At 35.6% G+C, this 17245-nt stretch overlaps 1 protein-coding gene across 1 annotated transcript in view; it reads right to left on the bottom strand.

Annotated features, from left to right (window-relative positions):
- SMC6 (structural maintenance of chromosomes 6) overlaps positions 1-17245 on the bottom strand; it is an 86666-nt gene that overhangs the window by 16361 nt on the left and 53060 nt on the right. The window contains exons 15-19 of the mRNA XM_006880725.1: positions 16160-16295; positions 14818-14898; positions 13182-13352; positions 3498-3635; positions 1349-1494 (exon numbers count right to left, since the gene is read on the bottom strand). Of these exons, the coding sequence (XP_006880787.1) occupies positions 1349-1494; positions 3498-3635; positions 13182-13352; positions 14818-14898; positions 16160-16295 (672 nt within the window). The remainder of the gene's footprint in view (positions 1-1348; positions 1495-3497; positions 3636-13181; positions 13353-14817; positions 14899-16159; positions 16296-17245) is intronic.

Raw genomic sequence — 17245 nt, 5'->3', positions numbered from 1 at the left:
TCAACATTTTTAAAAATTAATTTTAATGAAAGTTTACAGAGGCTTAGGTTTTCTAGTCATTCACTGTTGCACTTTTCTCCCTACCGACCCCCTCTCCACCAACTCACTCTTCTCCTTGAAAAGAAACACTCTTTCATTGTTATGCAAAAAAAAAAAAAAAATCAAAATTTTAAAAAATGTACAAAACTGTCCCCATTTTATTCTGAAACACATGAGCCTGTCATTAGGTAGAACTGACTGACTATATGAATGCCAACTAGTTTGTTCTTTTATTCTTTATCATTTACTATGGCTTACTTTATTTAATTTTGACAGTAATCCATAAAGGCAAGAACTGTAATTATATTCATTTACAGATAAGAAAATTAGTCCAGAGGGTAATCTGTGAAGTCATTCAACTAGAGAATGACAATTGTAATTCAATGATAGAACTGTAATTCACACAAACATCCTACTGTACCAAAATCTGGGCTATAACTATGCTTACTGTTGTTACTGTAATGTGTTACTGAGGAGGTTCTGACTCACAGTGCCATTCTATGTATGAGCAGAACTGTCCTAGACAGTGTTTTACACTATGACCGTTACAGAAGCAGATCAAGTCACTCTCTTTTAAATCCATTAGGGAGGTTCAAATAACAACGTCTCGGTTAGCATCTGAGCACTTCATAGCTGTGTTATCATGCTTAACCAGAACCATGGAAGTACTCCTCTCACTGAAATCTCAGACATTACTGGTTTCTTTTCGTCCTATTAAATATGAAGGATTTGGAAAATGGTTTCTAGTAATTCTGATTTGTATTTCTTTCATTACTGGTGAAGGTAAACATTTTCATGGTTATATCAATCTTATTAAAAGGCCATTTACATTCAAATGTCAATCCACAGCAAGTTTTACATCTTTGACTAAATCCCGTCCCCACAGAGATATATAATGTATTGTTATGTGCTGTCAAGTTGACTGTAATTCATAGCAACCCTATGTACAGTAACTCTGAACCTGCTCTATCCTGAGCCAATCTTATTGTCTCTGACACACCTACCCCCAATACTCTAGTCACTGAGTCAATCCATCTCATCCATGATCTTCCTCTCTTGCTCTGTCCCTCCACCCTCCCAAGCATAATGTCCATCTCCAAGGGCTGGTCCCTCCTTGCAACATGCCCAAAGTATGTCAGATGGAGCATTGGAATACTTGCTTCTAAGAAGCAGCATGGTTTCACCCTCCCCAGGCCAAACTAGTTTTTCACAGAGATAGATAGATAGATAGATAGATAGATAGATAGATAGATAGATAGATAGATAGATAGATAGATAATAAAAAGAAGAAAAGGAGCAAACCACTTACTTCATTATTTCTTCTCTATTTCCAAAATTAGCATGTTCTGCCTCTATCTTTTGCCTTAATCGGTTAATTTCTCTGTCTAGAATTGAGGCAGATTTTTGTACTTCTATCCGCTCTGGGCAGATCTTTCTTGCCTGTGACATTTTCTCCTAATGTAAGAAAAGTTTAATATCTGTCAGATTCTTCTTTGATATATTAATTCACTGTAAACACTTGTGTCAGGATATACAAACTAAAATTTAGAACATATAATTAAGAAATCCATATCATTATATGTAATTATTCAATATTGACACTAAGCATTATACAAAAAAAATATAGTTCATGTTTATATATTTTCAAGGAAAAATGGTACTTCAGTAAATTGACAGATTTCCAATTTCCTACTGAAATAAATTTCAAGTAGTGGTTACAAAGAGACTGCATCTAAGAGACTCATATCTAAAATTTATGGAATACTCCAGAACCTCCACAAGCAAAAGGCATATGACTCAATCAGCAAACAGGCATAAGATATGAATGGACACTTCACCCAAGATGAAACTCAGATGGCAAACAAACACATGAAGAAATGTTCAAAATCCCTAGCTATCAAAACTATATCATTGCATCCCAGAAACAACAAAACAGCTCAAAAAGACAGCAAACAACAAATGCTGGCAAGGATATGGAGGGACTGGAACACTTATTCACTGCTGGTGACAATGTAAAATGGAACAACCACTATGGAAGGCAGTCTGGCGCTTTCTCAAAAGTTGGAATTAGAAATACCACTTGACCCAGCTATGCTATCTCGCTATCAAGAATATGCCCTTAAAAACCCCACAGCATTATTCACTACAACAAAGAGATAAAAAAAAAACTGTGGAAGCAATCAAAAACAATGAACTTGTAAAACATGGGTGAGTCTGGAAGACATGCAGAGTGAAATGATCTCTTGTCACAGAAGGACAAATACTACATAAGATCTCTGTTATGTAATGTGACTGACATAGGGGAGTGGACAGGAAAAGAGTGTATAATGAACACTGTACTGGAAGAGATGAAGGAAACGACTGACTGAAAGAAATGTATGATTAAGCATTATGCAAATGACAAGTAACAATCTGGAACAAGAATTGTGCATTACAAAGTGAACAGGAGGATGGAGAAAGGAGCGGAAACTGCATTAATAAAAGGTTACACAGTGCTATGAGATCAGATTCTTTGTATTTTAGAAAGGACTCTTAAAACTACTGATGGAGAAAACATAAAGAGACACATCTGCAAAGAATCAAGGTATTCTGTACACCGCTTATCTGACCTTCACAATATTCAGTTATTAAGTATAAAGCAGGTAAAATAATGGGTGACAGAGTTCAAATCACTTTCCTTCAGGTACATAAAAGCAAAGATGGAAATAACTCCTTCTAATTACGACTATTCAAAACTCACTACACACACTGCTAGAGAGTTGATCCTGACTCACAGCAACACTGCGTTAGTTTCTAAGATGATGAATCTTTACGAGAAGAGACAATCATTCTCACATGGTGGCTGATGGATTTGAACTGCTGACCTCTGTTAGCAGCACAACATATTACATCACCAGAGCTGTTTAATTAAGACAAGGTTGATTTATTCGCCTCTGAGCTACTATCTGTAGTTTGTTTGCTTTAGATTAAAAAAAAAAAGCATCTAGTAGAAGTTGAAATCCAATCCACACTCCAGCCACTTGGGGGGGGGGGCCCACCAAAAAAATAAATAAAACAAAAAAAGCATTCAAAACAAAATACCACCAACAAAACAAACAATCCAGGTGTCACTAATTAAATTCAAATTCATGGTGACTCCGTATTTGCTGGAATAGTCCTACTCTATTCTAACAAATATGCCCATACAGATTTTAATGGCTAACCACCAGGACTCTCTTCCAAGAACTTTAAGGCGGAAAAAGGACTCTGGTTAAGTCAAGATAAAGCATAAAAGGTCTATTTTCCTCGCAAAAAAAAGGCTCTATTTGCATGCCACCCAGGCTACTAAGGTTCTTTAAAAATAAATAAATAAATAAATAAAAATAAATTTGGAATTATGATATTAATGTAAATACACCTTAATAATGATGATTAAAGTCCTAAGCAAAATAAAGTGAAAGGATGAACATCGTCACAACCTCTAGTTCTTTCTGTTTCATGTTCAGTTCTCGTTTCTTCTTATTTAATGTGTCCAAGTGTTCTTTTTGTTTGTCTTCATAATGGCGCTTCCCTCGTTTTTGGTTATCCACTTCAGAATCAGCAAGGTTTAATTCATCCTGTTATAATAAAGTCAAAATATTCTATTAAGATTCTTTAAAGAAAACAAACAAGAATTAAAGGCATTGGTAGAAAATGAAGAATAAAGCAATTACGTTTCTTGAAGAGCTCATATTGACACCTGTCTGAGTGTTTCCAAAACTGTATGAAAATTTTTCCAAAATTAAGATTAAGAAGTCACCTTCAAACCCTTATAACAAGTCTCACTATGTGTCGTCACTATGCACCATCAAGTCAGAGCTCTGACTCACAGCTGACTCTCCAGCCAGTTTTCAGAGGCTACAAAAGGCACCAGAGGAGAGTCCATCTTTCTCTTGTAGAGCAGTTAATGGATTCAAACTGCCTGCTTTTGGGTTGGTGGGACAACTCCTTTCCACTAGAGCTCCCTCACTGTACAGTGCTTTCAAATATTTTCTTCTAATAGTTTTGAGAAAAGCCCCAGTAGCCTAAAGAACAATTTAAAATCATGTCAGTATTAGATATGTTTACAGAGGTCATCTGACAGAATTAGTTTTAAAAGGTAATGAAGTTAGGAAATCCCTAATTAAAGACAACATATGGTATAATTCCTTCTAAATTAAACATCCAAAATAAAGACAGAAAGTAGATTAGTGGGTTGCCTGGAGGTAGGTGATAGATACAGAGAACAGATTTTATTAGGAGCTCATAGAAGGAGAAATTGGAGTCTCTTCATTGCTAATCAATGAGGTAATGAAAATATCCAAAAACTGTGGAGATGGTTTAAAAACTGTGAATCTACTAAAATCCATTGAACTGTATACTTCAAAAACTGTGATTTGAGAGTTTATAGAGCAAATCTGTTTTCCATTCGCTTACCCATCTGTATTTTAATTACAATCACCATATTTTAACACTATTCCTTGTACTTCCTTGAGTCTTCATTTCAACTCATCTTCCTATGCTATCCCTTCCAAACTGTGGTGCTTTACCCCCGGGAAAATGCTGCTCTTTTAATGTCATATGGTTGATCATTCTAAGTGATTACTTCACTGGTTATTGTAATTCGGATACTTAAATGGATTTTTAAAAAAATAATAAAAAAGCCCCTTTATGTTGGTAGGTGCCCTTAGATGTCATTAAAATAAATTATAGAAGATCTAAAGATAAATTACTTTCAAAGATTCAGTAATGATACATGGAAATTCTCTCCAGAAGATTTAATACAGTTACAATCAAAACAGGCTTCCTTTTTTAAAACACTAAAACTCTCATTGTGCAACAACCAGATAAACCTGCTTGCTCAAAGTGAAGAGGAAGAAGAGATCAAAGACTATATCCTTCACCATGGATTACAACATCATGAAATGAAGAATGACATTTTCATTATTTCCTTCTACTTGGATCCACAATCAACACCCATAAAAACAGCACTGAAGAAATCAAACAACACGCATTGGGAAGATAAGATGCCCAAATATTAAGTGCTAAGGGGAAAGGATGTCACGTTACAATCATGGTGTCTGTGGAAAATACCTCATACAAGTTATGGTACTTTCAATTGCTTTAGATGGAGAATGAAATAAGATACAAGAATTACTGATGCTTTTGAACTGCAGTGTTGAATAATGCACTGTCAAAACAGAATGTGTATAATGATCCAAGGAAGTGGTGGAAGCTAAGGGATGAGGATGTGCAGGGGCAGGGGAGATTAATCATGGAGTTGTACACTTTAATGGGGAGTGAAGAATTAAAAAAGACCAATTTCTTGCAGAAAGTGCTTAGTTCCATTACAGGATGATGACATTCTCATTTATGTATTCCTTTTTGCTTTCAAGATGAATTCTCTAAGTCTTCAATACGGCAAAAGTTTTTCTTGCTTTTTACCCCTAAAAGAATATCTGTGTTTTAAATTCAAGTCTGTGGCCAATTCTGAGTTATGTTGTACAAGCTAAGACACTTGGGGTTGATTTTGCTAAACTAGATGTTTATTTACTTCAGCAGTTAGTTGAAAAGGCTCTATTTTTATCCAAAGAAGTACCTTTACAACTCTGTCAAATACTAATAGGTTTAAACTGAAAGTACTGACAAAAGGAAAAGTAGACTAGACTTCACAATTAAAAAGCTTTTGTGAATCAAGATCTAAAAAAATTAATCTATATGGCACTTTGTTAACTGGACGTCATTAAAATCTGCATTGTAAAAAACACTGTTAAGATGGAAAATGAAAGTGCAATTGTTTGAACAGAAGGAGGGAATACTTCAAATCCAGATAGGTTTTTTCAGGGTTGATCCTTGATACACACCTTTCAATCTTCTGCTGAGCAAATAATTCAAGATGGCCTACACATGAAGAAGAATGTGCATCAGGATTGCATCAGAATGTGTAGAGGAAGATCTAGATTTCACAGATGACACTGCTTTGCTTGCATAAAGTGATGACATAAATTCTCTCACTATCTCCCAGCAAGACTTGTGATAGATATGAACTACACTGATATAAAATTTATGCAATTATAAAATTTATGCAAGAAATACAAAAGAACTAGCACAGCTGAGAGAAAAGGGGAATAATTTTTTTTGTATCATAATTTAGCAGCTGGTATCGGAATATGTAGAACAGACTAGAGAACTTAGAAACAGATCCACACAAATAAGCACCACTAATGTTGTATTGGGAAGCTCTTGTTCTTAACAAGCTTTACTACTAACCCAAAAGATCATTCATATGGGAATTCTATGCTTAATCTTTTTGAGGAACCATAAATTTTTTTTTATATGTATTTCTTTAAAGGCTAAAAATGTTAAACATTTTATATGTGCATATATGTAGGGGTGTGTGTGTGTGTATATATATAGTTAAGTTCTTTTATTAAGTTCTCTTTGGCTTTTTGTTGCTGAGTTGTTAGAAGACTTAAAGCACTTACTGAAGTTGATGAAAGACTAGAACAGTTAATATGAGTTATATCTAAATATCAAGAAAATAATAATCCTTTAAACTGGTCCAACAGACAATATCATGATAGATGAAGCAAAGAAGGAAGTTGTTAAAAACTCTGCTCTTCTTGGAGCCTTAACCAACACTGAATGGAAAGAGCAGTCAACAAACAGAAAAATATATTATGACATAAAATATAAAACTAACTGGAAGAGATCTATATTTGTTCCCATTCCAAAGAAAGGTGATGCGACAGCGTGGAAATTATCTAACAATATCATTGATATCACAGGTAATCAAGATTCTGCTGAAGATTATCCAAAATATCAACAGAGAACTGTCAGAAGTCCAGGCTGGGCTTAGAAGGGGTTGTGGTACTAGGGATATTGTAGCTGATGTTAGATGGATTTTGGCTGAAAGCAGGAGTAGCAGAGGAATGTCTGTGTTTCATTGATTATGCAAGGCGTTTGACTGTGTGGATCACAACAAACTGGCTGACTATGAGAAGAATGGGAATCCCAGAAGACTTTATCGTGCTAATGCAAAACCTATACATGGACCAGGAGACAGTTGTCAAATCAGAGCAAGGAAACTGCATGGTTCAAAACTGGGAAGGGTGTACACCAGGGATGTGTCCTATCTCCATACCTTTTCAACCTATATGCAGAACAGATTATCCAGGAGGCTGTGCTGTATGAAGAGAAGTGTGGCATCAGGATTGGAGGAAGATTCAACAATCTGTGTTATGCAGATAACACAATCCTGCTTGCTGAAACTGAGGACCTGAAACTCTTTCTGCAGAAGGTCAAGGACTGCATGCAGCCTTCAATATGGATGGATTGAGCCTCAGTATCAAGAAAACAAAGATTCTCACCACTGGGCCAACTGGCAACATCATGATAGACGGTGAAGGGATTGAGATTGTTAACCACTTTAGTTTGCTTGGCTCCACAGTCAACATTCTTGGCAAAGTTTGCCGTAAGGGACCTCTCAAAAGTACTGAAGAGAAATGGTGTCACTCTGGAGACTAAGGTGCGCCTGATGCAGGCCATGGTCTTTGCAATCACTTGCTATGCATCAGAGAGCTGGACAATGACTAGGGAGAATGAAGGAGAATCGATGCCGTTGAGCTGTGGTGCTGGAGAAGAGTACTGAATATACCATGGACTGCCAAGAAAACAAGCAGGTTCATCCTTGGGAGGGTTAAACCATACTGCTCCTTGGAAGCAAGGATTCTGAAGCTCCATCTGACATACTCTGGACATGTTGTAAGGAGGGACCAGTGCTTAGAGAAGGACATTATGCTTGGAAAGGTGGAGGGGCAAGAGGAAGAACCTCTATGAGGTGAATTGTTTCTGTGACTGGGGTAACCAGGGGTAGGTGTGTTGAAGACAGTGAGATTGGCAAAGGATAGAGCAGAGTTTAGATCGGTTATATATAGGGTCGCTATAAGTCGCAGGTGACTTGACAGCACATAACAACATAAGTCTGATGTCAAGAACTTACAAGTACTTTTAGCTTGCAAGTGCTATACAGCAAGGATGCTAAAGACTAAGGTAACCCTGCTGGCAATCAATGGTATTTTCAGTTGTTTCCTCTCCATCTGAAAACTGAACGATGAGTAAGGAAGACTGAAAAAGAATCAATGACTCTGAATTGTAATATTTGAAATAAGTATGGGATATGGCATGGACTGACAAAAGAACAAACAAATTTGTCTTGGAGGAAGTACAACCAGGGTGCTTCTTAGAGGCATGGATAGTAAAACTTCACCTTGTATAATTTGGGCATGTTGTAAGGAAAGGCCAGTCCTTGGAAAATGACATCATGCTAGGGAAAGCAGAGAGAGGATTAGCAAGGGAGAGAAAAAGCCTCTTCACAATGGAATGACACAATTATGGAATCAATTGGCATCAGCATGGTGCAGATCATGGTGGCGAGACAGAATAGGGCAAGGTTCTCATCTGTTATTTATACGTTTGGTATAATATAGCCAACTAGATGACACCTAACAATAGATGCTCCCAATATGTGATCATAGTCAATCCTCATTAACAAAATTATTTGGTTAGTTAAATTCTCTTGTTTCTGTTATTAGGGCTATTGTGATGGGATAAGGAATAGGAATGGCTTCTTGGCTACTAACTAATTTGTTCTAACTCTAGATTTCATTTACATACTACAAGAGACTTTTGTTCCTGAACTTACTGGAATCATAATTCCAAGACTTGTTTCAGCCTCAGTGTTTCTTAAGCTGAAGGAGTTGAAAAATTCAAGCCATGAGTGGCAATACTTAAGGATGCTTTGGGTAGTGTTGAATGATCCAGGAAGCATTAAATGATGATGGAAGGAGTACAAAGAGTTACTATACCAGAAGAAACTGGCTGACACAGAAGAATTTCATGAAATAACTTATGAGTAAGAGCCTGTGGTGATGAAGGAGGAAGCTCAAATTGATCTGAAGGAATTGGCAAAAAAAACCAAGGCTCCAGGAGTTGATGGCATACCAATTGACATAGTTCAACAAAAAGATTCTGCTCTGGATATACTCACTAAATTGTGCCAAGAAATTTGGCAGACAGCCACTTGGCCAACTGACTGGAAGAGATTGGTATTTTTCCCATTCTAAAAGAGGGTGACCCAAAAGAGTGTGGAAATATCATTAATATCACATGCAAGCAAGTTTCTGGTGAAAATTACCCAATATGACTGGAGCAACACATCAACAGAGAATTGCCAGATGTGCAGGCTCTATTTAGAAGAGGTCGTGGTACTAGGAATATTATAGCTAATGTTAGATGGATCTTGGAGAAAGCAGAGTACCAGAGGAATGTCTATCTCTGCATCATTCACAACAAGTTATGGCTGACTCTGAGAAGAATGGGAATCCCAGAACATTTGATTGTGCTTATGCGAAGCCTATACTTGGACCAAGAGGCAGTCATCAGAACAGAGCAAGGAGACATTACATGGTTCAAAATCAGGAAGGGGGTGTGCCAGGGATGTATTCTGTCTCCATACCTTTTCAATTTATATACAGAGAACAGATTATCCGGGAGGCTCAGTTGTATGAACAGGAATATTGCATCAGGATTGGAGGAAGAGGCATCAACAATCTGCATTATGCAGATGACACAACCCTGCAAGCTGAAACTGAGGAAGACCTGAACTCTTTCTGCAGATGGTCAAGGACTGCAGCCTTCAATATGGATTGAAGCTCAACATCAAGAAAACAAAGATTCTCACCACTGGGCTGACTGGTAGCATCCTGATAGATGAAGAGACTGAGATTGTTAACCGTTTTAGTTTACTTGGCTCCACAATCAACACTCTTGGTAACAGCAGCCAGGAAATCAAGAGACGAATTGCACTGGGAAAGTCAGCTGTCAGGGACCTCTCCAGAGTACTGAAGAGCAACAACATCAGGCTGGAGACCAAGGTGTGAAAGTCTTTGAAATTACATGCTATGCACAGGAGAGTTGGACAATGACTAGGGAGTATAGAAAGAGAATCGATGCCTTTGAGCTGTGGTGCTGGAGAAAAATGTTGAATATACCATGGTCTGCTAAGAGAATAAATAGGATTGTCATGGAGAGGGTGAAGTTGGGCTGCTCCTTGGAGGCAAGGATTCTGAAGCTTTGCCTGACATACTTTGGGCATGTTGCAAGGAGGGACCAGTCCTTCATGTCTGGGAGAGTGGAGGGACAGTGCAGCAGAGGAAGACTCTCGATGAAATGGATCAATTCAGTAACTGGGGTGGCAAGAGTAAGGGTGTCAGAGACAGTGAGGTTAGCACAGGATAGAGCAGGACTTTTGTACATAAGGGTTGCTATGGGTCACAAGTGCCTTGACAGCACATTACAACAACAAACAACATTTCTAAATAAATTTACACAACTTCTCGCTCATCAATTTTGCTTTTTAAGTTGTCCAGAAAAAAATAATTAATGATCTGAATCTTAATTTCTCAAAATTATTGTTGCACATTTCATCATTTTGATTTTATGTTATCCTGTTAATTCTTTATTCAATTAACTTAAAACAACAACAACAACAACAATATCCAACCCAAAACACTTTTCTTTTAACTTCACTGCTCTAATTCCTAAGTTCTGAATTCTGCCTTCCTTATTCTTGGTATTTTAACATTTCTTTTAATACTTTTTATTTTTTTCTTTTCACAACCAGTTTCTCTGGTCTTTAAAATTTTTATTTCAAGTAACTACTACTTGTCTTCCTCAATAATATTCTTAATCCTTTTTACCTTCTCCCAAATTTTTTAAATTTAAAATTTATATTCTTCTTAACCAGTTAACTTATCAGTATAATTTCTCTTTTAAAAAGTATCATAAATGTCTTAAACTACCTTGCCAGGAATATGAATAGCAACTACAGAGATAATAAACAATTCTAAAGGGAAATGTTTTCTATACACAATTGCTTTTCTAACTTTCATATTGTCTGAACTCTTTAAATTATGATTACCAAAAAAAAAATTGACAATGAAGACAATGATTAAAGTTCATACACATATGAAACATTTTGTTTCCAAGGAACTTAAACTTTCTTCAGGTTAGGTCACCAACATACTTTTCGTTTTACTATATACCATTAAGCTTTTTCAGAGTTATAAAGAGAAAATTTGTTACTTAGTGTAATTTTAAGTTATTCATAAAAATAAAGAATTTGAGTTACCTGCATCTAAGTTAGTATACAAAATGAAGAATTTACAATTCATTAGAAATATCCTAATTCTTTTTCGATTCAACCAAGTAGATACTTAAAAAGAAAATAAATTTCATTCACCCTGAAATGTAGTTGGGTACTACCTGACTTCAAATTGGCTTTTATGATCCTTGAGCTATTAAAGGAAAAGAGGCCATGAGAACAAGGAAGTACAGGAACACCTTGGCAATATTGCGGGTTTGGTTCCATAATAAAGTATCACAAAAAAAGCAACTCACATGATATTCTTTTTGGTCTCTCATGCATATAAAGGTTATGTTTACAATTATACTGTACTCTATTATGAAAGTTCTGGTGGTGTAGTCTGTAGGGAGTTAAGCTGCTAGCTGAATGGCCATGCCTCTCTGCTGGCTCAAATGCACCAGTAATTCTGAGGAGAACATGGGCAATCTCCTACTGTTTAACTGACTGCATCAGAAACCTGGTGAAGGGCCAGTTAGGAGTTGGTTGGTTCTAATTCAATGGCAATAAACTCAAACAATCTGAAGTGGAAAAAAACTAAAACACTGTAGTAATCACCAAAAGATAACACAAATACATGAAGTGAGCACATGGCATCAACAAACTTAATCTGAGGATCATCCATAGCATTGCTTACAATTGTTGAAAAATAATATGATCTGTGAAATAAAATCACAAAAAAATGAAGCATACCTGTTCAGAAGGCATATAGACATATAAGATGTCCCTACTCTTGGTTCTGGAAACAAAACAAAACAAACCCACAAACTCAAACCACTAAACAATAACAAAAGCAACTTTTTAAAGAAATAGCAATCTGGTGACTTTATTCGACTGAAGACATGAATTTAATGTTACCAAGTTAACTCCAACTATTTGTAACCCGATATACAACAGAATGAAACTCTAACCAATCCTGTGCCATCCTCACAGTATCTACTGTACTTAAGGCCACGGTTCCAATCACTGTATTAATCTATAGAAAAGTCTTCCTCTCTTTCACTGATCCTCTATTTTTCCAAACCTCATGTCCTTTTCCATGGATTAGCCCCTACTAATAACATATTCACAGTACTTGAGTTGAAGTTTACTATTCTGGTCGGTAGGGTGTATGCTTACTACACCTTCCAGTTCTTATTTCTGTGTTCTTCGTAGTCTATGGAATACTTAATACTCACTCAATACTCTACCAATACCACAATTCAAAGGCATCCATTCTTCTTCAGTCTTTCTGTTCACTCAGCAACTTAAACATGCAAATGAAAAACTCACTGCCATCAAGTCAGGACTGACTCAAAGTTGACCCTCTGGTTTTTAGAAACTGTAAGTTATTACATAAGAAAGTACTGTTATTTCTTCTGATAAGAAACTGAAAAAGAGGTGTGGCATTTGGGTTAGCAGTGTAATTTCCTGAAGACCATACCACTCTACCTCCTATGCATATGAAATAAACTATGACTACCATGGCTTGGGGCAGGCAAACCTTAGTCTTTAAAATACTTATTTTTGTTTTTTAACACTTTTTAAAAGGTCCATGGCAACACATTTGCCCAATGTAATACGTCATTTGATTTCTTGACTGATGTGTTCCATGGCTGTTGATTGTGGAGCCCAACAAAAGGAAAAAAAACTTGACAATTTCTCTTGAGGATTTTTGGGTTTCTGATGTTGAAGTATAATCTATACTTGAAGATATAGATGTAAATATGTAGTCTTCGATCTTCTTCAGTAATTGCTTTCAGTCCTGTTCATGAGACAGGTTTCATTTTACTTGAGCTAATGATAAAAACTTAATTATTAAAATTCTTTAAACCCTAATCGTATGGAGTTAAGAGTTACACTCAACTATAAATTCTGGTAGGGCAATGTCCAACAAGCAAACTACACATATAAATGCATTCGCACGTGCACACACACACACACAAGCAGCAACAATATATACCTTAAGGGGATCTGCTAGCTCTGATAGTTGATTTATTTTCAATTTAATTGCATCATACTTGTTCTCTGCCTCTATTTTCACACTTTTAAGATTCTCCATCTTTTCTTTTTGTTGCTCCATATTTTCCTCAACCATTTTCATCTTGTTTTTATTTTCTTGGGCTTCATCTTCCTGTTAACATTTATAAAACTGGTTATTTAAAACTTAAATAATATAGTAAAACAGTAACAAATATAATTCCATGAAATAGGGAATTATAGGTTATAGGCAAACTAGATCAAACAAAAAGCTTACATTTAAATTAGAAACCAAGGGGAAAGATAAGGCATAAAAGGAAATGCAGAAATTAAATGCCAGGCAATTTTTTAATCATTAAAATAGATAACATTATTCTAAAAATCTAGATATACACAAAGAATACTAGCATTTTTATATCCTTGATGAAAAGTAGGACGAACAGAAAACAGGTCAAAATATAAGAAGGGATGATATTTAGCAAAAAAATTTCTCATTAAAAAAGTGTCACCATGTTGTTGTTAAGTGCCATCGAGTTGTACACGACACATAGCAACCCTATGAACAAAAGGCCTAAACAATTATATAACTTTCATCATTTCTCCAAGTTCATTAGAGTTTCCAGAGGCAAGTTATTTCAAAAGTGGATGCCACTCCTGCTTCTAAGCTTGTGTTAATCTGGGATCTCCACCAAATACTGTCCACCATAGGTAACCATTATCGCATTTGACACATCAGCGTCACAGTGTTCAGCATCACAGCAACCACAAGTTACCTCTGTACAGCAAAATGACAGACCCGTGCTACCACTTAGAAGAATGTATGACAATCAAAGTGTAACCAAAGCAGGACTTTATTACTAGTTTTGGTCACTGCTTTATTCCTAATACTTAAGGGGCCTGCTACACAAAAGGCATTAAATAAATATTTAAAGAAAACTATCTTATTTTCATTTACTAAAACTCAGAGACACTAAGCTAAATATCAAATGATGCCTGACACAACAAAATAAAAATAACAAGTGTGTAGTGAATGACTATGAACCTCATTAACTTGAGAAAAAAAGAAAACCATATAAAGAGACCAACTATAAGTTCCTGAAAAATATTACGGTTATCTTTATTCATTAATAACAAGACACACTGAAAGTGCCTGCATGAAAACTGCAATTTCTACAATGTGATTTGATAGGTCACTGTTCACAATGCCACTAACACAGATTATTTAAGTACGCAAAATGCATACAAAAAAGGAAGGGATGTTAAAAGCTTTATGATACCAGTTTTTATCTAATTTCTCTATAAAGATAACAATCTTAAAGAATGTTGTTGTTAGGCGCTATCTTGTCAACTAGGCCTTAGAACAACCTTATGACCAAGAAAATCTTAGAGGAACTTTGCTATGTCCTGCATCACCCTCAAGCCTACTGTCACAGTCACTGTTTTAATCCAACTACTAGGGGGGCTTCCTCTCTTCTGCTGACTTTCTACCTTACTCACCCTGATGTCTATTTGAGATAATCTCAATAAAAAATACTTTTTTTTAAACAAAGGTGGAGTGTAAATCTCATTCATAGTTGTACCCTTTAACATTACATTGAAATGAGAGAAAAGCATCCTACCAAAGTGGCGATATCTACAGACTGGTGTTCTTCTATATTTTCAAGTTCTCGAACTTCAGAAAGATGTTTTCTTATCTTCATCTGGAAGAAAAATGGACTTTTTAGTGATATAAAATGAAAGACAAAACAAAAAGCTTGGAAAGGATACATTAAACCATGGAATTTTTATTGGTATATGATACCAATAGTTTAGAATAGTTTAGGAATAAAATAAAAAGGGTATGTTAGCATTATTATGTGAACCAAAACAGGCCATCCAATAGAGATGCAAGTAATACAAATCAGCATTCAAAACTATGACAATGTTGAATAGATAAAAGATTATTTATGAAGCATTTTCTATTAATCTAGCAATTCTCCAAGTGCAACCCAAACACTCTTAGACTACTAGGAATTTTTAAAGACCTATTCAAGGGTCTATGAGTTCAAACCAATTTTTACAACAAAGCTGAAAACATTATCATTTTACTATCACTTTCTCACAGGTATGCAGGAATTTTATAAATATATTATGTGTAATATTGTTTCAGGCTACATTAAAAAAGTGAAATGAGAATTCAGTTGAATTTTAATTAAGTCAGATATTAAAGGTATATATAAATACCAACAAATGCCGATTAAGTTTCATTAAACTCATTATCATTAAAGTTATTTATATTAACAGAGTTTACTATCATGATATTATAAGAATACCTAAAATTTGTTTTCATTTTTAATCAATACTGACATGTTGTTGTTACGTGCCGTCGAGTCGTTTGTGACTCATAGCGACCCTATGTACAACAGCCCTAAACTGTGCTCTATCCTGTGCCAATCTCACTGCCTCTGATACACCCATCCCGAGTACCCCAGTCACTGAATCAATCCACCTCATAGAGGGTCTTCCCCTCCTGCACTGTCCCTCTACTCTACCCAGCATGATGTCCCTCTCCAAAGACCTGTCTCTCCTTACAACATGTCCAAAGTATGTCAGACGAAGCCCCAGAATCTTTGCCTCCAAGGAGTAGCCTGGTTTAACCCTCTCTAGGATGCACCTGTTTGTTTTCTTGGCAGTCCATGGTACATTCAATACTCATCTTCATCACCACAGCTCAAAGGCATCAATTCTCCTTCTAGCCTCCCTAGTCATTGTCAAGCTCTCTGATGCATAACAAGTTATTGCAAAGACCATGGCCTGTATCAGGCGCACCTTCAATACTGACATAATTCACATAAATAAAACTTCTTTTAAGCATCTAATAGGGCTTAATATAAAATTTTGAGAACTACTGCTTTAAATAAATACATATAAAAATCTTAACAAAAATGTTTGACAGCAATGAGAAAAGTCTGTACATGTTACCTTTAACTCTTTATAATGTATCTGGCACCTTTTAAGAAGTTCTTCATTACATTTAATGTCCTTTTCAAGGGCAGATATATGTTGCTGAAGATTCAGAATCTGAGCCTTCTTATTTTCAACATCATTCTCCAAGTGGCTTGATGAAGAAAAAATGAACAGTGTATTATGTTTATTTCTAAATATCTAACCTTAAAAGAAAACAAAAAAGACTTACTGGTAATAATTTCTATGCAAAACTCCATTCAGTGAAACAAGTTCTACAATCCTACCAAGTGGTTTTAAAACAATGTATTAAATGAAAAATTCCAAGATTATTCTAAAATTGCAATTATTTTATTACCAAATAATTAGGAATGAATGTAAGCTAGATATTATGCACAGGGAGACACAGAATTAAGACAAGATTCTTGAAAAATTAATATGCTTAAGTCTATAATATTACAGGAACCAAGTGAATTGGATCATGGAGGATAAAATAAGTTTAAAGGCAGTTCAGTATTTATTGTTGGCAGAAATCTGAGAATGTGGTGGGGTTAAAAAACAGTAAAAAAGAAATGAGGATATAGATACAAGCAGCAGATGCCAAACCCGTAAGGGACTTCCATGTGAACAGTCACCTTTTTTTGCCTCAGTGATTCAAGGCCTAGTCTTTCACAGCCACATGCTTAATGAGAATCTTTGCAGTTAATATTTTCTTCAATGTATTATACATACTTTCTCCAATGCATATATATATATATTTCACTAAAATGTACATTTCCTCACATTTTAACATCTCTCAAATCTTTTGCCAGTTCAACTAAATGAGCTCTTTTTCTCTTACAAGAGATGAAAGAGAACATCTAAAATAATGAAATATGGTGATGACACTATTTTGCCAGGTTACAGACATAAATGAGGAAGTGGAAAAGATTAGCGGGCAGATGATGTGAAAATGTAATACAGCCCCACTACATTAGTAAGAAGAGCCTATCACAAGTTTGTTAGTAGTCAAGTAATAACTTTGTTGAGAAAACAAGCAAAGATTAACAAATAAACTGCATTACAACAGCTAGTCTAAAAAGAAAAGCCAAGAAATAACTAAAT

The sequence above is a fragment of the Elephantulus edwardii genome, unplaced genomic scaffold, assembly GCF_000299155.1.
Source record: "Elephantulus edwardii isolate Elephantulus edwardi_28Jun2011 unplaced genomic scaffold, EleEdw1.0 scaffold00009, whole genome shotgun sequence".
NCBI classification, from domain to species: domain Eukaryota; kingdom Metazoa; phylum Chordata; class Mammalia; order Macroscelidea; family Macroscelididae; genus Elephantulus; species Elephantulus edwardii.
The sequence above is the reverse complement of the archived record's forward strand: the minus strand, read 5'-3'. Positions and strand labels throughout refer to the sequence as shown.